Source organism: Momordica charantia (assembly GCF_013281855.1).
Source record: "Momordica charantia cultivar OHB3-1 chromosome 8 unlocalized genomic scaffold, Mcharantia_2.0 BLBB01000008.1, whole genome shotgun sequence".
Lineage (NCBI taxonomy): Eukaryota > Viridiplantae > Streptophyta > Magnoliopsida > Cucurbitales > Cucurbitaceae > Momordica > Momordica charantia.
Window position 1 is genome coordinate 34,986,229 of NW_028275166.1, and position 21,885 is coordinate 35,008,113.

The 21,885-nt window shown below is 33.6% G+C and overlaps 2 protein-coding genes across 6 annotated transcripts; both read right to left on the bottom strand.

The window, feature by feature from the left end:
• Nucleotides 1–2,371: 2,371 nt before the first annotated feature.
• On the bottom strand, nucleotides 2,372–6,374 carry LOC111021938 (uncharacterized). 5 transcript variants are annotated; one of them, XM_022299075.2, is made up of 12 exons: nucleotides 6,183–6,373; nucleotides 6,034–6,087; nucleotides 5,909–5,960; nucleotides 5,739–5,812; nucleotides 5,519–5,649; nucleotides 5,197–5,302; nucleotides 4,889–5,040; nucleotides 4,519–4,803; nucleotides 3,764–4,414; nucleotides 3,233–3,343; nucleotides 2,996–3,064; nucleotides 2,372–2,609 (listed from the first exon to the last, which is right to left on the bottom strand). In XM_022299075.2, exons 1-12 carry the CDS (start codon nucleotides 6,205–6,207, stop codon nucleotides 2,604–2,606), a joined length of 1,716 nt encoding a protein of 571 aa, XP_022154767.1. In that variant the 5' UTR covers nucleotides 6,208–6,373; the 3' UTR covers nucleotides 2,372–2,603. The 5 variants fall into 5 exon arrangements, with proteins under 5 accessions (XP_022154767.1, XP_022154766.1, XP_087984222.1 ...); XM_022299074.2 differs by having other exon boundaries at nucleotides 4,883–5,040; nucleotides 6,183–6,372; XM_088128096.1 differs by lacking the exon at nucleotides 6,034–6,087 and having other exon boundaries at nucleotides 4,883–5,040; nucleotides 6,183–6,372.
• An 8,510-nt stretch (nucleotides 6,375–14,884) lies between these two features.
• On the bottom strand, nucleotides 14,885–16,882 carry PAO5 (polyamine oxidase 5). Its single transcript, XM_022298951.2, has one exon. The coding sequence runs from the start codon at nucleotides 16,783–16,785 to the stop codon at nucleotides 15,151–15,153; it is 1,635 nt and encodes a 544-aa protein (XP_022154643.1). The 5' UTR covers nucleotides 16,786–16,882; the 3' UTR covers nucleotides 14,885–15,150.
• Between the last annotated feature and the right edge of the window lie 5,003 nt (nucleotides 16,883–21,885).

Here is a 21,885-nt window from a genome sequence, read left to right on the forward strand (position 1 = left end):
TAGTATTTGAATACTTTTCTATGAAATTTCAATGTAGAAACAGGGTCATGAATGAATGGTTGTGCTGGTGCAGGTAAACTTATACTGTGGCGATTGGGCAAGTTCCACTGAGCTTGGGGTGGGATTAAAACCCATGTATCAATATTCTCTTACTACTGATATATTTTCAGAGTCGCGCACCAAGAAAACAATTGACCAAGGAAAATACAGGGTAATTGTTCATAAATTATCTTCATTCTTAACATATACAAATTAACTCATTATTCTTACCCAATGATAGACAAAACAACTACATATGAACCCAGTTCGCTCTCTTAATTATCATCACCTAAGTCAATTTATCATACCTGTTGACCAATCTCATGACCAATAAGAACATAGAAACACATCGAAGTCTCTTTTTCAAGTCTCGCACTCGCCGTAGAAACCAACGGCTAAGCCGAAGAAGGCCTTTCGAGACGAGAAGAGAGTATGCAATCAATCACATTGTTCAACATCAGCAAGCGAAGGAAGAATGTTAGATTTTCCTCGAATCTGGCAAAAAAAAAAAGCAGAAGCAATCATGCAACTTAAACAACGAACAGATAACAAACCCTAAAAGAGAACGAAACCATCGTCGACTGAAAATAGGTCACTGTTAAGAGGTCGTCGGTTCAAATCCCAATAATAAATTGAGAGAGGGAGAGATAACATGGAAGCGATGAAAAAGAACGCATTCGCGGAGAGCGAAGAGCGAAGAGGATGGAAGGCTCAGATTCGCCTTTTGTCAGAAACAGAGGGGGAGGTGCGTCGATTCGTGGCTGCGACCACCGGCGAAGAGTCCTCCCTGGTGGTCGCCTCGCCTGACGAACGATCACAGCTCGACGACTCCATATCTGGTACTAGACTTTATGATCAATCATCACCGCCCACACATTAGGTCTTACGAAGAAGAAGAAGAAGAAGAAGAAGATGAAGAGAGAGAGAGTGATGAGAGTGTAGAGGCGTAGAAATCATGGGCTCTACAAGCATTCGGAGCGGAGCGGAGGGATCCTCCACCTCCATCTCCGAGAGCAAAGCCTCATTCTTAAACTAATGAGCGCAGCGCGGTAACGGCGCCGGGGCGGAGCAACCGCGCTGCGATTTCATCTCGCTCCACAGGAACGCGAATTTATAGATGGCCTCGCCTCGCGGAACCACGACGCTAAACTTTCTGTTTTCCGATTTTACCCCCCGCCCCGCACGATATCACCGTCTTAATTCATCTAGGGTTTCTTCCCCCCACCAAATTAAACTGTTAAAATTTTCTTTCAGATATCATTTTAAATTTTAGCTCGTTAGAAATAAAGTTTTATCTTTAATTTTAATATGTTCATTACAATATCACAACTTTTCTTTTTTAGAAAGATAGACTCTTCTTATTATGTTCTAACTTCTATAATATATTTGAATTGGAGTTTTACATGGATTATGGCATTTTTATTGTTATTTCTTTTTTCTTTATATATAAAATTTTAAAATTTTTACTATATTTAAAAATAATTTTATGCTATTTATGCCAATACTCTAAATTTAATTACTACCTAATTAAGTATGCAACAATTAGTTGAGATTCAACTGTCATTAACTCAACCATTATAAAAAAGGAAAAAAACGGAAGAAAGCATTTACATAAAATATATATTTTCGCATATATGAAAGAAGTTTACAACTTAACAAAAATCAAATAATTAATTTTTCTTAGTATAATAAGTAGGGTAGAGGATCAACCTCATAACCTCTCAATCATAAACCACAAATAATTTAAATTCAAATATTTAGTATAAAACACGATAGGAAACCAAAACATAGTTCAGTTGATTAATGCAAAAAATGTAAGAATAAAAGTCAAAATTAAAGAACCCCACCAAAGGTCCGACGAAGCGGCGCGAAAAATAGGTTGGGGCTAAAGTTCCCGTAAGGCTGCAAAGATTTAAGGCAGTTAACATGATAGTGGTGTAGAAGACAACAGAATCCAAAAGTAAGTGAAGAGCTACCTCCCTCACCACTCTAAACACAAGACATCAAACTGCCTCAAACACGAGGACTTCTCACAGACCTGATAATGCAGATAGAAGAAGAATACATTCAGATAGAGACTTTCGTCGGATCAGACTGAACTCGTCGTCACCACACATAGCCAGCCAACCAACCTAACATGGCATTATTTGGAACATACAACACCTGCAGAAGCAGAACTGCTATCTAGGAACACAGAGGTTTATGTTTGAAGAACGTGTTCTCACGACTCATGACTATCGAGGTTCGTTTATGAATTAACAGTTCATAGAGAATCAACTTGAAATGAGTGGTTGCTGTGTTGTTTTCTCAACGAAGTTGAGGAACATCAAAATATAAAAGTGGATTCACTAATGTAAGACGAAAATTTATACAATTGGGTAGTGAAGAAAGAAATTACAAATACATTAATGACACAGTATCTGTATTGAAGACCAAAAATTTGTTAATAGGCATATGTGGTCAAGAAAAGAAAAGGAATGAGAAAATAAAGATGGATTGGAATTTGTGGAAGTAATAGCTTCCATCCCTCGAAGACCATTGGTGTAGATCCTTCACCCAACGGGTTATTTCTGCAAGGCCATGAATAAATGATAAATCTATATTCATCAGACTTCACCATATTGATGCTTTTCGTGAAAAATTATGATGCTGTGTAAGCAGAGCTTCATACTTGAAGTAATATAAAAAGTTTTGTTATTTTCATTAACCGACTGAATTTGTGATGTGCATGTATCCTGTTTTTCATTTTGGGAAGGAGGGAGAGATATGGAATTCATGGTGGAAGATAACAAATAACAGGTTTACAAGAGACAGAATCGGGCAGTTTCTGTTTTTCTCTCTCTTTGAAGATGGGTTAATGCATTAGCCTACTTGCAAGGCTGGGGAAAGTGAAGGTTCAGGCATAGAATGGAACAAAAACAAGATTCAAATGATAGGTTGAGAAGTTATCCCGTACCTTCTTTTTCTTTTGTCTGGTAAGGAGAACGAGAGTCCCGAACCCAATCATTATTGCAACTTTCAAGGCCTAAACAAGATAATTTGAGTTAGCAAAACATCAATAATTTTGTTATTCTCAGTGCAACACAATGACAAAACATGTAAGATTGAACTCTTTATTCCATTATAATCAGTCATTAATCTCACTTTAGATGATAAAAATCTAAATATGCCACAAAGAGGATAAGAATTTTACATTGGCAAGTGGTCCTTCGGAAGGTTTTACATCATCCGAACTCTCTGGTTTGATCATTTTCTGGTAATTATGCTTGCCCCCATTCGCCTTCGTTTCCGAGGTACTTCTATTCTGCAGACGCAAGCGTAGGTACATCCATTGTATGTGAGTAGCAAGATACTATTAGTACGGTATCATCTTAACCTTGCATGGTATAAAGGAAAGAAACCACTATCACATAACTCTCACTTCATAGCACACTCGAGCATACAACAAAATACTCAAGGCCTTAACCAATTAAAGAGTGAAGATGTTGTTCACGCCGTTTATACATCATATAATGGGTGCATGAACTTTACTTAGAGTATGGCTGTCGTTTTATAGCACGTTCCTAGTGTTTAAGATTTTCGAGAAATTCAAGTTGCTTAGATCCCTCGATTGACAAGAAATTTAAGTTCCTTCATTAAGATCAAATGAATTTTAAAATAAAGAATCAGCTGTACGTGCTTTTAAGAAACCAAGTAGAAATAATGCGGTTCAAACCAGAATTACCTCTTCCATGGAAATCTTCATCTCTCCTTTACGCACAAATGTATAACTAGTGCGACCTCCCACCATATCTAGCATCTGATTACCACCTGTTGTGACACACAGCCGCCTTCCTTCATCTGGAAATATCCAGCCACCAGACCTTTTGGAACGGTGTTTCTCATCCTTCACACGTGACACTGATTCAACTTCCTTGGCCGAAGTACCTGTAGTATTGACTTCTTGCGAATTTCGGGCGGGTCCTTGCATTTTACTTTCACCTGTTATTGAATTTCTATCGTACACTGGCTTCTCATCCATCGACGTAGATGGTTGCTGTGCATCCATCACTCTCTCTGAATCTGTATCTCTCTCCCATTTGGTTGTGTTTGGCAACTTTTGATAAGTTTCATCATTCGTTGCATTGTTATCATCATACTCCTTGTGGAATTTATCCTTTTCACTCAGATTTTCTCCCCCAATTTGATTTATTTTCCCCTTCAACTTTCGTGATTGCCTAGGGTCCTCAGATAATCTAGTCCCATCTAAAGCCTCAATGACTTTACGTTTCTGTTCCTCAGTGGCTTTCTTTGACTGCACAACTTCCAGAGATGGCTGCTTTTCTACTACATGTTGAGTATTTCTTATGGTAGGTTTAATGCGGGGTTTTGTATCCTGATGTAAAAACCAAAATTTTATTCAACCAATAGTGAAGTGAAGCAATCAGCCGGTGGAAATTGGAATCATGTAAATATTATAAAGCATTACCGAGAATATACCTGAGTTAGGCTACTTTCAAAGGCACTTATTACTTTTTTAACATTGCTGGGAGTTCTCCCACGTGGTGGTGCCTTCGCAGAATCGAGGGTCTTGTCTTCACCTTTTGCTGGAGAATTGGAGAGCTCGGAGCCTTGAGAATGGAACAAATTTTCTTCTGAATGAACGACTGGTGAAGGTTTGTTGACATGAGGTGACTGTGTCACTATACTCTCAACTAATTTAGTATTATCTACTTGCAACAGAGTAACTGTTGATGGATTATCTTCATTTCTATCTGCATTATTCTAAAACAGATAAAACACCCATCAAAATCTCCAAAAAAGTGACAACTTAGCGATAAATTGCACTAGAGATTTATTAAACCTCAACTGAAAGTTGTTGATTCTGATCAAGGTGAATATCGTTTGTGTTTTCAGCAACCGGTCTCTCATCAGGGATATTTTCGGGTGATGCTGAGGGAGCTTGGTGAGCTGCTTCTTTACCACTTAGATCTCCAATTTGAAGAAGACATTTTTGCGAATCTTGAGAAGACGGAGCACTCAGAAAATCAAGAAAAAACCTTTCAGAAAACACCAATGTAAACAAACTTGACAGCTAGAAAATCCTACTGCATAACCACAAAATATTCAGGTTCTGTTCTGCCCTTATTTTTTCTCAAAAGAAGAGCAGGATCTGACCTGAGAACTCAGGGTTTAGATAAAAGGATGATGCAAGGCTGCTTCCAGAGCTTTTGAGATTTCTATCTTGACGCTCAGTCTGTTTTCTTCTCAAAGCGGTTTCTCGCTGTGAAAAAAATGTAGAAACAACATCAAGTACCGAAAGTGACTCAAGTTGCAGAGATCTCAAGAATGCAAAACGAAGTGTGCAAGTGAAACAATCTCTGTGATTCTAATAACACAACTCAAATTAAAGAGATTACTATTATGAACATAATTAACTGTACTTCAGCAAATAAAGTGACAGACACTGTTGGAGAAAAATAAGGTTTGAAGAGGGTACCATCATTCGAATTCGACTGCGATCATCTTCACTAAGAGCAAACTGGAACTGCAAATGCACGCGGCCTCCTCCTTCAAGAGGAAAATGATCATCCCAGTAACCTTTCTCAACTATTGATTTTGCCTGAACACCTTCCCCAAAACAAAACCATCCCAATCAACCTCATTTTGCTAAAATCATTAATCAGATTGAGATACAACGAGAAATTCCTAGAACAAACCTGCACGTGATATCTCGTTCCCTTCACCATCCTGAACTATAAGAATCACATCATCTCGAAGCGTTGTCAATGGACTGTGTACACCAACCAAGAAAATAAGCCATAATAAACACAACAACCAGAACAAGGAGAGAAGATAAACATTTCAAATGACAGGAATATTTCATTACAATGAGAAGTCTCCTTTGTCCGAGGTTTCATAATGTCTTTTACCCATGGAAACTGCAATAAGATGAAACCGTTTCAGACTCAAAAACGAAAAATCAGACTCGAAGAGGGCAATTGATTTCCGTACCCTTAACGGATATTGGGGAAGGGAATAGGCTAGGGAGGTCCATGAACTCCAGAACTGAAAAAAAATCGAAATCAACCATGAAAAATCTTGGTACCGGCATAATATATCTGAAACTCTTGGATTAAAGAGACGAAATCCGACGAAGTTACCTGAAACTCGTATGGTTCCCGGCATAATTGAAGAAATAAAGAAATTCGAAGGAGGGATATGATTGAAGTATGGTTATTTGACATGAAAGCAGAGCAGAGAATTGGAGTTTGGAAAATTTTGGATGGAAAATGGTTGGCGGTGAGCGAAGGAATCAGTAGAGTGGCGTTCAATAACCACCCCAAATCTTAAGGCGCCAAAATTATGGTTTTGTCACTCACGAGAAGGAAAATAAATAAATAAAGGAAAATACATTTTTGACACCCATTCGTCTTTCATGTCTCCCATTTGTTTTTTTTTTTTTTTTTTTTTTTTTTGTCCTTGTGTCATCCTCTCACGTTACCATTAACCATTTATACTGAAAATATAATATAACATGTGTATATTTAAATCTAAAAATATATATATATATATATTTAATGTAACCAATCCGGTCCGGTTTGGAGTTTGGTTTTTCCATCTTAAACCGAAACTGAACAGAATAATTCAGTCTGTTGATCATCTCAGCCGAACGTTAAACCGATTTGTTGGTTTACGGCCCACAACTTGATGGTATCTTGTTCAGGAAGCCCATTGGATTTCAATTCTTCGCTTCTAGGCCCAAAAATCAAGAGGTCTCAGATTTTGGAAGCCCATTGGATTCTAATTCCTATTTCTAGGCCCACAGGTCTACAACAGTAATTATTTGGGATTAGTACAGGTCTATTTAAGAGACCTAATTACATATAAAAGGATGGAAACTTAAAGAATTTACACTTTTGTCTAACATAATTTTCAAAATAGATGGTACCCATAATAGAAATTACTAATATACTCATCTCAATATTAAATCATTAAAAAAATATGAAATTAGTTAATATTTATTAAAATATACCAAAATCACTAAAATTAAGCTAATTGAGATTTTTAGAACCCACGAATTTGGTAACCCACTATTTTTAGAAACCCATTTTTCGTAACCACTTCATCTCCCTCCTCACCGCTTCGACTGAAACCCTAGGTTCGCATCTCCGGTGGTTGCTTCAAAAAACTTCTCATCTTCAAGCTTCCAATCTCCATTCTTTCAGAAGATTACTCTGGCGTCCTCCGTCGCATTTATATGGCAACATCGTCACCGACTATGTCTCCGTCGCATTTATAGGGCAACATCTTCCTTTTTTATTGTCACCGACTACTTCTTCGTCACCGGCTACGTACCCAGGCTTCTCATCTCCGGTGGCCTCCGTCGCATTTATAGGGCAACATCGTTTCAATTTTGCACAGAATCCTTTATAACAGTGTATATTTCAGTATATATAATATAGTCATACTGATTTGGATATATAATATATATCTAGATTAAAATATTTCCATATATAACAGTGAAACAATTTCCATGGAAAATGTATTAGGATATATAATATATCTAAAGTTTACATAGGACTTTCGGTATTACATTGGTATATACGAATATATTTTTCTTTATTCGTTTGTTATGAGTAACGTATATGTGGTGATATATAGTGTTTAGATAAGTATATATATTATATGTCAAGATTTATGTATGTTGATATATAAGGATGGTGATTCAAAGTTAAAAATCTATTGGATATATACCGTTAAGGATTTACATCAATACAAACGAATAAATTTTATATCTCATAAGTTTAGTCTATGTTATATCGGGTAATATAATACTTTAACAGCGATTCAATTATATAATTCTGAGGAAAAAAAAAGTGAAAAGCAGAGAGACAGAGAGAAGAGCAGTTCTGGGTGTACTATGGCTCCATGCACTGAAACAGAACATACGAACAAGCTTATCATGTTTATTTTTGTCTCTGTTCTGAAAAGGTGACAATATCAAAAAATATATACATACGTAAAAAAAAAAAAAACTAAAATTGAACTTTCAGCCTGGTATATACATATATATATATAATATAATATATATATATATTTTTTTTAAAATAATGTAATATAAATGTTTATGATAATTAGGGGGCATGTGTTTGATGATGGAGACTGGCGAGAAAATAAATTAAAAATAATGTTAAATATGAAATCTGTGAGAGTGAGTGGTGAAATAAAAAAAAATGGAGTGAAAATCGAAAACGTAGAAGTTATTTTATTTTCTTACATAGCAGTTTGCAGCTTTATGCATGTTATTATGAGGTCCTACTCTACTCTCTCTCTCTCTCTGTCTCAGAAAATTTTCTCAGAGAAAACTGAGTGAAAGAGAAAACTCGTGCCGTAAATGGGAACTAATGTCGAACATTTTCTCACCATCCAAACGCTATCTCATCTCATCACCTACCCTCACAAAACCCCAACCCTTCTCAGTGGCTACAACTTATTATTATTGTACCTATACTTGTCATTTTTCAACCCCAATAATCAAATAGTTCCCAAAATGCCATTTCAAATGACATTGCCATTGCCATTCGTGATTGTCCGACCACTCGGGATCGTATAATTTCCTTCTACTTCAATCTCATACGTTCTTTGTTCTTATGAAAAATTGAGGTTAGGGGTCATCTTTTCCTTGAGAGCATGTTTAGCAAATTTGTGTCGCAGCTTATGATTATCCTATAGGGAGGTTCATCGTATCGTATTTGTTTATGGGATATAGGACTAGCATGGATCTCTCTCATTAGTGGAGAGATCGTTCACCTAGATGTAGAGTTTTGACTATCTTTGTTTATCATATTGAGGGAGAACATAATTTTAGAATACATTGTGCTTCTCGTCCTTCCCTAACACTATTTTACAAGAATAGAGTGACGTCTACGTTTGTGCTACTACTCAGTGGGATAGCAATGTCCTAACTCCCGACCATTGATAAGAACTATTTTGAATTTATTATTTTCATCAAAGAATTTTTGTGTGTGTCTCATTTACGAGCATTGTAATGTTTCTTTTGCTATTTGTCTATCGTTGTATTCACAAGTCTCTTTGTTTCTGCTATGTCTTCCTCTCAAATTAGAGATCCATTTTTGTCTAAAGCTTTGTGCTTAAACAGGCTTTGGGCCGTGCAACTATGGGCCCAATTCTGATAGAACGGTATTTGGGCTTCTACCTGAGGCGACCAAGACCGTTTGAGTAAGAAAGTATTAATGGGAAACAAATATTTACAAGGAAAAAAAAAAGAAAAAAGAAAAAAGTGCCACAAAGTCCTAAATAGATTCAGGTGATAGATTTTATGGTTGTCTGCTGTTGTTTTTCTTCTCCCTGATATAACGTTGTCATGTTGGAACTTTGTTCTAACATGACAAATTCAAGGAGATAGTGTCTTTGAATTGTTGTGAATTATAGATCTCAAGCATTTATGGCTGCCTGAGAGAGAGAGAGAGAGAGAGAGAGAGAGAGAGAGAGAGAGAGAGAGAGAGAGAGAGAGAGAGTTGTCTTGTGATCATGGGTCCAATTTAAGTACAAGTTCGAAAGTCGAGTCTATTTTTGGTGTGTATTCGAGTCTATTTTTGGTGTGCATTCGAGTATCCTACGTGAACTAAACTTCCAATCTTAGCTACATTTATTTACTTCTCACACGGTGATTTCATCTCATTTAAGGTTGGAAAAGTTGAATGTATATTTAATACGTGGGTTTTTATGTTTGTAATGTTCCATTTACCTATATATTGCCCTGGAGTTGAGATTTATTGACATTTTTTACTAGAAAAAGAAAAAATCACGGAATCAAATAAACTGGGTAATTAATGATCTTGTATAATCTTTCATAATGCATTAATCAGTTAAATTTCCTAAAACCAACCATTTTAGGGGGAAGAACAACATATAAAATTGAAAATAAGTTTATTTCTGTGTACAATATGAAAGCAAAATTACTGTTTTTAATTGTAGACCCCATATAATTAATTAGACTATAAATTTCTTAGAAATGACAAAAATAAAGATAATTTAATGGCCGAGAACAAAAAGAAAAAAAATAAGGGGATCATAGATAGGTAAGGCCTACTCTAGAAGGGGGCAAGAGTTATGTTCTCAAGATTCCACCACACATTGTTAATAATAATAAGTATTGTTTTGGTTAAAGAGGAATAAAATGTTAAAGCTAAATTTCAACCAACACCAAAAGGAAGGGGCAGATACCAATGAGATAACTTAGTTAAATCAAATCCAACCCCATTGGCCCTCAAATACTGAAGCAAAAAAGTTCTTAAAAAAAATATAGATTATATTTATATGCACATAAAGGCTCCCTCAGGTAAATCATTTACCTTTTTAATCTAAGATTTGCCTAAAAAGCAACTTAATTAGAATCATTATCTAACAAAAATGATATAATTATTACTTTTTTATTGGGTTAGTTGGATTTTTTTAATGACAGAGTATCATAATTAAACAAATAGCGACTTGGATGAATTTTTAAGAAATTGATTTTAAGTGAAGCACTTCTTAAAGAAGTATTAATTAATTACTTATGTTAGAGTACTTTTTAAGATTTTCAAAATTATTGATATTATGAAAAGTTACTTATAATGGCCTATAAATACTTTTCCGTGGATTGAAAATTTACACAAGTGCGTTTAAGTGAATGGATTTTGTTTTTTTTTTTTTTTTTGAAATATTAGCCAATAGAAATTTGACACATTTGGAACATCCAGTTATAAAACGTGTGCTAACTAAATGTTTTTTTTTTTTTCCTTTTTATGTATGGAATAGGATTCTTTCTAAAAAAAAATATTTTACAAAAGAGAATATATAACAAAGTATCTCTTCTCTTCTTGAAGTCTTTAACGATTCTCTATTTAAAAAATAATCACTTTATTTTGATTTTCTCAAGTGTTTTTCGTATAATTGTAGAACTAATTGAGCTAAACTGATTAATTTCTTTGATTAACTTTATTTTGATGCACTAGACCAAAAGAAAAAGGGAGAAAGGGATAAATATATTAATCTTCCATGGGTGAGTGATATATGTTAATTCAACTATTGATTTATCCTTTCATTATTTCAAAATTATTATGAGAAAATATAAAGAAGAATTAGAATGTCTAGTTTGATTTGTGTTTCAAAGACATCAATTCCAAAACAAAAAAGGAGAAACAAAAGACAAACTTTGTAGGTGTACTCATGGTGCACTGAACTACGATTGTGTTCGAATACATTTCACCGCTTATATTAGTTCATTTTAGTCATACGCAGAAAAAAAAAATCTCGAGGAAAACCAAACAAGATGGTCAAATTAAGTACATTGTGCGTGTTGTAATGACGAAGTAAACATAGGACCGAGAGAGGTGTGGTTGGATTCGATGGATTGGATTTGGATTTGGATGGTAGCGAGAGAGATTTTGAAATGGTGATATTGTAGAATGAAGACAACAAGTTTTGGGGGGTGAGAGACATGTAGGTCCATCATAATGCAAAATCATCAAAGGGTGATTGAAGCCCACAGCAGGTGGGACATACAAACTCTTTGGGAGGAAGCCTGCAAAATCTACACAATAATAGAGTTTTCTCTTTCCCTTTCCAATTCCCCCTTCTCCCTCTTTCATTCGTTCGTGTCGAGGATAACGATACCCTCGTATCCCAAAATATTTCTATAATATTGTCAGTTTTGGATGGACAAAACTTCCCTCCTTAAGATTCAAGAGAAAGCTCCTCCTGAATTCATGCGTGGTCCAGTAGCATATAAACAAGTAGATTTTTTTAATTTCGTATAATTTCTATGTGATCCACTTTTCTATATGCTATTGGACCACATAGGAATTCAGGAGGAGATTCCTTCTCAATCTTCAGGGGAGAAGTTTTTCTCGTTTTGGACATGACCATTGCAGTTTTACTTTTTATTTCTTTTAGCAATGAAGATAATTGTTTTATCTGATATACAATATAGGACTTTGTTTACCCAACTTACAACCTAAAAAATTTGACCCTACACTTACACTTTTTTTAGTTTCCAAACAAATCCAACCCCAATATAATATAACTAAAACAAATTTGTTCTCTGTTCAAATCTCTTTTGTGCGGCAATAATAAATATTTCTTTTTTATGCTTTCACTAAATATATCCTCCTCAAAAGCAAGATATTTGTGGACTAAAGAGCAACTCAAGAGAGTTGGGTTTTGAGTTCATTTGTTTTAGGGTTTAGGGTGATTTTACGGTGAATCTTGATATGCCATTTATACTTTGAGACGCGAGTTACATAGACAAAAATTAAATAGGTTTGAGTGGCAAAAAAAATAAATAAATAAATAAATTGCTTCAAGGTCAATTTGGAGAAAATTTAGGTTGATCCACGCAATAATTGAAATTGCATTCGTGCAATTTTTTAATCCAAAATTTCATCTCCTTATCAAATTTTACGAAAAAAGTACAATAATATATTATAACCTAATAATCTCAATCATTAAATTTTGGTCATGAATGTACTCTCTTGTCTTAATCATGGAGGCATTATTAGAACACAAGAGGTACATAAAGAATATCGATGAATTATAACAAAAATAAAATAAATATAAAAAAAACTTAGAGAGATTTAATCATGCAAGGTTGAGACTGAGATTTTGAAGAATGCCAGAACAAGTTTTTTTACTAATAATAAAAAAGACAGCAAGTATTTAAATATTGATTGAATAGTCAATGTGGAGTCATTATCTGTCTCTACCCAACACAGTATGGGAAATCTACAGGGTACCAAAGTGGGTAGGCCATGTTTCTAAGACTTTTCTAGACCTTGGGTAATATTACCGTTTCTTATTTTTTGTTTTTAATTTTATTAAGAATCTAAGTATTTAATAATTTATGTTTCTTGTTTCTCATTTTTTAGAAATATATTCTCAAAATTGTATAAAAGTTTTGAGAACAACGAAAACAAGTTTCTTGTTTGTTGTTCCGTTTCCAATTTATTCCAACATGAATATAAATTATGTTCTATCATTTTTGAATATTTGGGTGATGAGGACCGTGCAATTCTATTTTTCTTTATAAAAAATGAGTAAATAGAAACAAGAAACAGAAACGTTATTTCAGAAATGTTATAAAAACAAATTAGAAATATAACATTAATAATAATATGATTGAGTGTTTGAGTTTAAAATATTGGGTTGTGTTTGGGTCTGGGGGTTAAAACTTAACAGCAGAAGTGGCAGGAGTGTCTCCAAGTTATGGAACAAAAGGGGTAAAAACAAAAGACCAATACGGTGTCGTTAAGTCGAGAAGCAAAGCAAAGCAAAGAGTAGAAAGGGAAGTATGAATAGATTCCAAGCTGGAAAGGCCCGGGTTTATCGGATCCTGTCCATTCATTTCACCAATTCAATATAATAAAAAACACACTTGTTTTGTTTTTATTTTTTTTTTTAAAAAAACATTTTTTTTACAGAGACGGAATGAACTAGAGCTACCTTCTAAAGTAAGAAAAATTCCAGTACCATGGAGTAACATACCCCATTTGTTTGTAATATAGTTTTTTTTTTCCCTTAGAGATGATTTTAAATGTCGATAAATTACACATCTCATGTTTAATATGATACTGATGTCACTGGTGGTAGTGAATCAACCTTCATTTTTCTTTCTAAATTTTATTTTATAGATATACTCTATAAGTTTTTTTTAATAAAAATCTATAAGTCAACCAAGTTTTATTAATTAGACATCAATTAATATATAAAACGTGCAAGAAATGATATTGTCGGAGTTTAAATTCAAACTATATTCTAATGGTATGTTAAGCTATATGTATTTTTAAATTTTTCCCTTACAAAAATATATCACATGTGGTTTATTATTAATAGGTATAAAGGATAGAAAATAAGTAAGACATTTGAATTTAAAGCATCTTTTGCTTTAGTATCATATCAATATCAAATATCTGGCATGTCCAAAAGATAGATAATCTTATAAAAGATTTAGATAAATTAATGTTTAAAATAACATATTATTTAGCTTGTTGTTTGTTATGTCTTCTAATGTTGACTTAGCACATTATTACGACCAATCCTTTCAAGTGTCACATTTTTATTTTATGTCAAAATCTGTATCAATTTGGATTTTTAACTTCTTCATAAGATCTCATTAAATCATAAAATTTGATTTGATCTTGCTATAAAAGTGATATTTAGTCGAAAAGAAACTTAGTTCAACGTGTCAAATTTTTATTGGGGAAAAATTATTGATGGATTAAAAGTTAGCTTAATATAATATCTAACTTTTTCTATTTATATATATTTTCACTTTTCTCCCACTTATCTTTGTCACTATTATATTTATTTTTCGAGATTTTAGTAACGAGTGTTAAGTAAATTGTAAAAAGACAATGACAAAATTTAAAAAGACAAAAAATAAAATTTACATAAAGGTAAATGGGGGCAGTAGTAATATTACTTCCCCTTCCCAATCTAAATATAGCCTGGTTAATATATATATATATATATATATATATATATATATATTTATTAAAATATAAGAAGTTGAAATTTTTACCCCCACAAAATTGAACTCAAAAGAGGTTAAGAAGCAAGTTTATATTGATCCACACCATATAAGAAATCTTGTAAAATCTTTACAATATTTTTGGGATAAGAATTGAGTTGTTATAAACTTTAAAATCCACAGAGAAGAGTGGTACATCACCTAAATCCTTACTAGGAAAGTTAAATAAAATATGTATATATTTCAAAATTGAATGTGAGAGAAATGATTCTGAGAGCTGAAACGGGGGAGTGAGAGGAAGAAAGAGGTATAAACAAGAAAAGAGAGCAGAAGTAAAATCAATCAAACTTTCAACTTTAATTAATGCAGTACATCTAAAAGTACCCTCATCACATCTCTGTCTCTCTATTTTTCCTCTCATCATAATTCAACAATTTGAGAGAGAAAGATGAGGGAAATATTGACATTGAACTTTGAAGATCATAATAATATTATGGAACAATCTCACAGTAATAAATACCATTTTCATTTTCCCCCCTTCCCAAGCCAGCCCTCTTAAAAACCCCCAAAAGAAAAAAAGAAAAAGTTGTTTCAGAAATTCAAACGCAGTTGTAATTGTAATGATGGAGCAGCCTATTGGCCTCTCTAAGGCCACTGAAATGAGCTCCATGAGTAGTGGAATAATGGGTTCTGTGAGTTGCTTCTCCTGCAAATAGAATCTGAAGCGCTGGAGCTTCTGGAGACGATTCTCTGTTCTCTGTTCTTGGCAATGGCTCTGCCATGGCGTCCAAGTCCTCGCCGCTCGATCCCACTGCAACGTATGAGTATGACCCCAGAAACAGAGGATCGCTGCCCCATTCGCTCTTCAAAACCTTTGTGAATTTCACTCTGTAATTCGAATTGGGTTCTGGAATTAGGAAATTGCCGATCGTAGTGGAAACTCCATTGATGATTTCTTCGTCGGATAGTTTCTCGAGGTGGAGAGCTTCTTCTCCGGCGAACCAGGATTGCAAGAGGGACGAATTTTGGTAAATTGGGTGGAGAGATGCGGTTCTTCTCATCCACCATGGGATTTTTTTGCGCCGTAACTCGGAATCCGGCCGGTGGAAAACGAAATTCAGGCAAGGGAATATGTTGGAATTCTTCGAATCTTCGGCTCCGGCGGCCGGAGGAGCCAGCCGGAGAAACAGCTTGTTGACGACGCCGAATCCGAGCCGCGAAATGGCCTCTGTTTTAAACGAAGGCAGAGGAGGATTAAACAAACCTGAATCGGAATCGGAATCTGAATCTGACTCTCGCCGTTGCTGGATTCCGGCCTTCAGAACCCCGAGCGAGACCGTCACGATTACGTGATCGGCCGACATGTCGGACCCGTCCGAGAAATGCAGCTTCACCGGCCGGAAATCGGTCTGCGTGTCATTTGGAATATTCCGGCCTTCCGGCTCCGGCTGCCATTCGATTTTGATTACTTTTTTGCCCAATTGGACTAATCCAGGGGGAAGAACAGAGGCGATGGATTCGATTACGCTCAAATAGCCTTTGGCGATGGTGATTTCCTCGCCGGGAAACATTTGGTACTCACTTTCCGACGAGTAATCTAGCGTCGAGAGCTCGCCGGCGGAGGTGTAAGTTCTTTGGGTGTTTTCGTACATGGCGAAAATGGCTTCCTCCAGAGATTTTTTGGTCCATTCTCCACACCCATTGGGCTCGATTTCGCCATTATTAGAAACCCAGTACAAATCGAGCCCTCGCCGGAGAAAAGCTCCTATGCTGAGCTTCTCCAGGCCATTACCATGGATATTATTAGCTTGCTGGAGAAAATTGGAGTCTCCGGTGATCTTCCCCTGAGCGAAATCCATGAGCTTCTTGAAGAGAGAGGAAATGGGGTCGACGGTGGCCGGAGAGAGCTCGAGGCCGCCTTCGGCGACGGTGGTCCGGAGGTCGGAGTAGCCGTCCATACACTCCCACGGCTGGTTGGAGTGGAGGGCGTTGATTTGCTCGGCAATTTTATGGATTGGGCTGCCGCCGATGCCGTGGATCCACGTGGCGCCCATCTCTATTCTGTCGCCCATGAACTCCGCCGTGTTGATTCTGCCGCCGATTCTCTCTCCGCCCTCCACGACGGCGAGCTCGAACAAATCTTTGGAGCCTGCCGCCGTGTAAAGCTTGTTCGCCGCCGTGAGCCCCGCCATTCCCGCTCCAATAATCACAATTCTGGGCTTCTCTTCCACCATCTTTAACTGCAATTAAAGAGAGAGAAAAAATTTGAAAAAAAGAAGAAGAAGAAAGAAAGAAATAAGAGATGTAGGTGAGAAAAATGAGCAACTGACGAGGGGAACTTATAAGGGTGCGAGGTATTCGGCTTCTTCAAATTCTTTTTTGCTCCACTTTTTTCTTTTAATTAAATAATTGAAAATTCGGTTAAATTAATTGAAATTTAGTCTAATAAAGACAGGGCTCTACTTTTCTTGGATTTATTGCTGCTACATGACATAAGTTATTTTCCAATTTTTTTTTTCCCTTTTTTTTCCTTTTCCCCTTTAAATTCTTTTTTGCCTATGCTCTCTCTCTCTCTCTCTCTCTCAAGTCTCAACCCCACTGCCATTAACAACATTGGCCAAATGGTCACCCAATGTTACAGTAATTTTCTTTTTTCCTTTTCTTCTTTCCCAATTGTTTTTTTACTCTCTCAAAAAAATCCAAAATTGAATGACGATATCAAATCATCTCTCTAATATTATGCTTATTTGTAATTATTTCAATATTTGTCAAGAAAGGTACTTTTCTTCTTATTATACCCACCCATTAGTTTTTTCTTTCTGAAAAAAGGAATATATAACAAAAATTCAATACTCATTGTAAAATTGAAAAATAAAACAAGATATTTGATATTGTGAAACTAGAAACAAAAATGGATGTTGTAAATTTGTGAACAAAATAGGTAGGCAGTATTAAAAGTAACAACACAACAAGAGGGAGAGAAATGTTTTCCCTTTATTTTTAAATTATACCCAAAATACCTACCCAGCATAAATGTACGTGGAGTTTCTTCTAATATTATTTTTGTTAGAATTAAATTAGAAACTTAGTTTTTGTACATATCGTATTTAATCTCTATTCTTATTGTTAAAATTTATTTTAGATTTGTAAGTTCATTTAACAATTAGTTTGGTACATGTGACAAAATCCTATCATAAATCTCTTTGAAAATATTTATAATTTGATGTAACTTTTATTTATTAGAGATGGAAAAGTAAATAACATCAAAATATTAGTATTAGATGATTCAACTAGTTTGAGTATATATCATCGAAATTCAAATCCCAAATGAAAAAAAAAAAAACCATTTGGATGGGAAAATAAATGGCATGTAAAGTATATTATTGTCTTAATGACAGTATACATTTCACCAAATCTCTCCCTTTGTGGCATGTGCTTATGCATATGGCATTGGAGGCTTAGGAGTTAGGACACGACCCCCCAACCGAGGAATCCAACGGTCCTGATCGAGTTGATGAGCCGTCATTCTTTTTTTTTCTTTTTTTTTTTAAGAGAAATTTCTTTACTAAGATCATTATACAAATTAATGTCTTAGAAATCAACGTAACGTTACATGCCAACACTCATCATCACATCATTATTACTAGAGAGACGGAAAAAAAAAGTGGGCCAATTTTAATTCCGTCATAAATTCAAAATATATCCATATATATTTATATTCGAAATAAGTTTTATCCCTCCCAACATAGTTGAGTGGATAAAATATGTTTAATTTTAATTTTTTTTAATTTTTAAAATTAGAAAATACTTTATTACATTATATTTTATCACATTATATAGGTAAAATGTTGGAATAATAAATTTTAATGTGATTATTTTTTTCTTCTTATTTTTCTTTTATCTTTAATGTTGCTTGGGAATTGGAATTGTAAGTACGTATTCATGTTGATGCCAAGTTCATTTTTTTGGAAGTATACGGCACAAAAGATTTGCAAGGCAACAAACTTTTTAAAGATTTCACTTTTCGAAAGAATTGGGATAAGACTAATGGGATCTAAAGCAGAAGAGTTCCATAACATTCATCTTCTTGCAATAATTTGTGTGATTTTTAATCCTTCTTTTACTTTTTACAATAATTTTATCATTGTTTTCTATTGTTTGATTTGTAAGAAATATTTGGTCATTTCTACCAACGATGAAGAATTTAATTTTGTTCATCCACTTGAAAAACAATTGGAAAGGTTTTCATGCAACCTATATTTAATTTATTTTATTTTATTTTTTTTTTTTTTTGCAAGCACAAACAAGTAATGGTTTGAGTTGAATAGAGCACTTTGAGTAAAAATAAATAAAATAAAATTTCCACAAAGACTATATCTTGATTAAAGTGGAGATAGATTTATCAACTTTTTTGATGTGTCTAATCAAATGGTATGATTGGAGTGGATGAATTGTTGATTTGCTATAAAGTTAACCAAATTTATAATTTTTCTCAATGTGGTCACGAAACATCATCATCCATAACTTCTTTTTCCAAATTCTATGACCCATCACCCACATTTTTAGTAACATAATTTTATAAGTACCATTGTCGATGTTTATACCGTGGTATGATATTAATATTTTGATTTGTGTAATTTTTTTAAAATATATATAAAAAAAAACATACGTCAATTAATTGAGATAAAATATTTATCTATGTATTTATCATCTTCACTATCAACTAATGTGAAATTATATTATCATTCTCGATATCTCTAACCAAGATCAGTTTTTTAATGAAAATATTCCGAATCCATCTTTCATGAGATGATCAATCTAAATCTTCTTGAAAGAGTGAGCAAAGATTGGGTTAATTATGCAATTTGTATCGATATAGAGAGAAAATGTATCAATATAAAGGGAGAAATAGAGATGGAAAGATACAAATTAGATAAGGTCAACCTTTTTTTTTAAACTGTGTGCGTTTAATTGGTGATCTAGAAATTTAAGTTATTTCTAAACGAGGGAAAGCAATTAAAAATTTAGTACAATCTAAAATATTATTAATTAATTAATTATAATTAAAAAAAAATAATATTAGTTTAAAATATAAAACTAGTATGTTTATAATTTTTTTAAAATGTAATTATACCTTTTAAAGTTTCAAATTTTGAATCTCGAGACCGTTCAAAATAAGTTTTGGAAATAGATATGCCAATTTGCATACTAAGTTTGTGAGGGAATTAAAACCATAAATAAATAATGGTAGAATAGTGAAAATTTTGTAAGAATCTAAAAAGATTTACTAAGCTGTCAAAGAACAAGTGCAAAAGACTTGAACATAGTTGTCCAAGTTTAGAGAAACTCAATATTAATTTGCATTAATTATATATCCAATAACATATAGAAAAATGGTCATTAATAGAGTCAGAAGCATCAATATCCAAGTTTAATCAAGCAAAGTCAATGCTTAATAATTTCAAATATATCACTTCGAGCATCGTCTAATACTTTTTTTTTTTGTTCAAGTTTTTTTTCATATATCAAATAATACTAGTAAATTATTAATTAAGAATATCTGATTGATACTTTAAATGTAATTGTGAATTAGGGATTTGAATATAGTACAAAAAGATCTATTCCCTAGCATATGAACTAAATTCTATCCTCACGAAATCAAAGGAATTGTATTCGAATTTTTTAATGCAATGAATCAAAAAAACAAAAGCCAAAAAAGGGGAGAGAGAGGGGGAGATATAGATGCATAGAAATAGTTAAATGTTAATATAATGATAGGGTCCATACTCATGATTAAAATGGCTTTGTATAATTTCACCTTTAAAAAGTTATTGTTTTTAGAAAGAAAAGATGGGAAAACGATGGGAGTGAAATATGGGGCACAAAAGCATTGCTGGGTTGGTATCATTGTTAATGTCGGGTTTTCTCCTTTTTCTTTTCTTTCCATCAAACAAATTATATATTATCGTTGTGAAAATTGAGGGTACTTTGAATCTTGTTTCGGGTGGTCTTCCCTTCCTCATTCACTTTGACTCATCTTTATTTAGAAATTCTTATAATCAATATGTAATATCATCTCGGCTTTTTGTTGAACTATATAACAACGCAACAAATTTGATCTATACTTTCTTTTTGGTAAACCATCAGTAAAAACTAACTCTAAAGCTAAGTGTGTTTAATTTCGTTTGGAAAACTATAAAGATAAAATTGCTTACAATTACTTCGCATAATTTTAATCAACCAAGTGATCATCTTAAAATTCGACTTTAACTATTTAGTTCAGGGCTAGTTCTTAAAATTCGACCATAATCAACCTGAGTAATTCATGATATTTATTTTTGAAATGGTTGGACCACAAATTAGACTTATATTTTCTAAAAATAAAAACATTGTTAGTGACTTTACGATGTTTTGCCCAAATTCAAGGTGTTCGTACATATAATGAGGGAATGACCCTTAATAATTGGCAATTGCAATCCCCGAACCAAAATAATAATAATTAAAAAAACAAAGTACAATGAGAAAGGGACAATAATGATAAGATATAAACAATAGTTTAGTACAATTGTACCATTTATGAATCATATGAATCACAATTCCAAATAATGAGTAAAATGACTCAAAAGTGTTTCTTTCTATTATTATTTTTGTAAGTTTTAATTTTATTTTTGGTACATATAAACGTTCACAACAATTAATTTTGACCTTTTTTTAAAAAAGTTTGTATTGCCCGTTTGATATGAAAATATTAATTTTGATTTCTGACATAAGAAATATAGCTTAAAACATGAGTCCCACGAGACGATACAAACAAATTTAACGCTTTTTTTTAGTACAACATCGTGGATGAGGATTCGAACTCACGACTTCTTAATTGGAGATAAATATCTCAATGAGCTGAACCATGTTCGAGTTCACACACAAAAATTTAGTTATATGATTTAAAGAAATTTAAATAGCAAAATGAATATTTATATACATTTAGAAATTTGATTAAAATTGTTCGATACAAGTATATCTCAATCAATTAGTTAAAGACATCACAAATACCCAATTTAAAATATTTTAAATTATAAAAATAAAATAAGCATCAAAACAATAGTCGGTGTCGACATTTTGTTAATAAATATTCGAGATACTTTGGGTCTCAAGTGGCGATGGGCTACTGGGCTTTGCAGCGAATCTAGTTCGGCCCAAAAAAGGCACCCTCAAACGGGTCTGAATTAAAATTTGGATATAGTTTAGAAATATTATCTTTTTTTTAATACATTTAGAAATGTTATCTATATTTCACTCTGTCGGAAAAAAAAATCATTTAATTGATATAGCTTTTT

Excerpts from the sequence above, each read along its gene's own strand:
- PAO5 (XM_022298951.2), bottom strand. The coding sequence starts at position 16,785 with ATGGTGGAAGAGAAGCCCAGAATTGTGATTATTGGAGCGGGAATGGCG.
- LOC111021938 (XM_022299074.2), bottom strand. The coding sequence starts at position 6,207 with ATGCCGGGAACCATACGAGTTTCAG. Across the intron at positions 4,804-4,882 it reads ATCAACAACTTTCAGTTGAG|AATAATGCAGATAGAAATGA; the intron begins GTTTAATAAATC and ends TATCTGTTTTAG. Across the intron at positions 3,065-3,232 it reads CCGAAGGACCACTTGCCAAT|GCCTTGAAAGTTGCAATAAT; the intron begins GTAAAATTCTTA and ends TATCTTGTTTAG.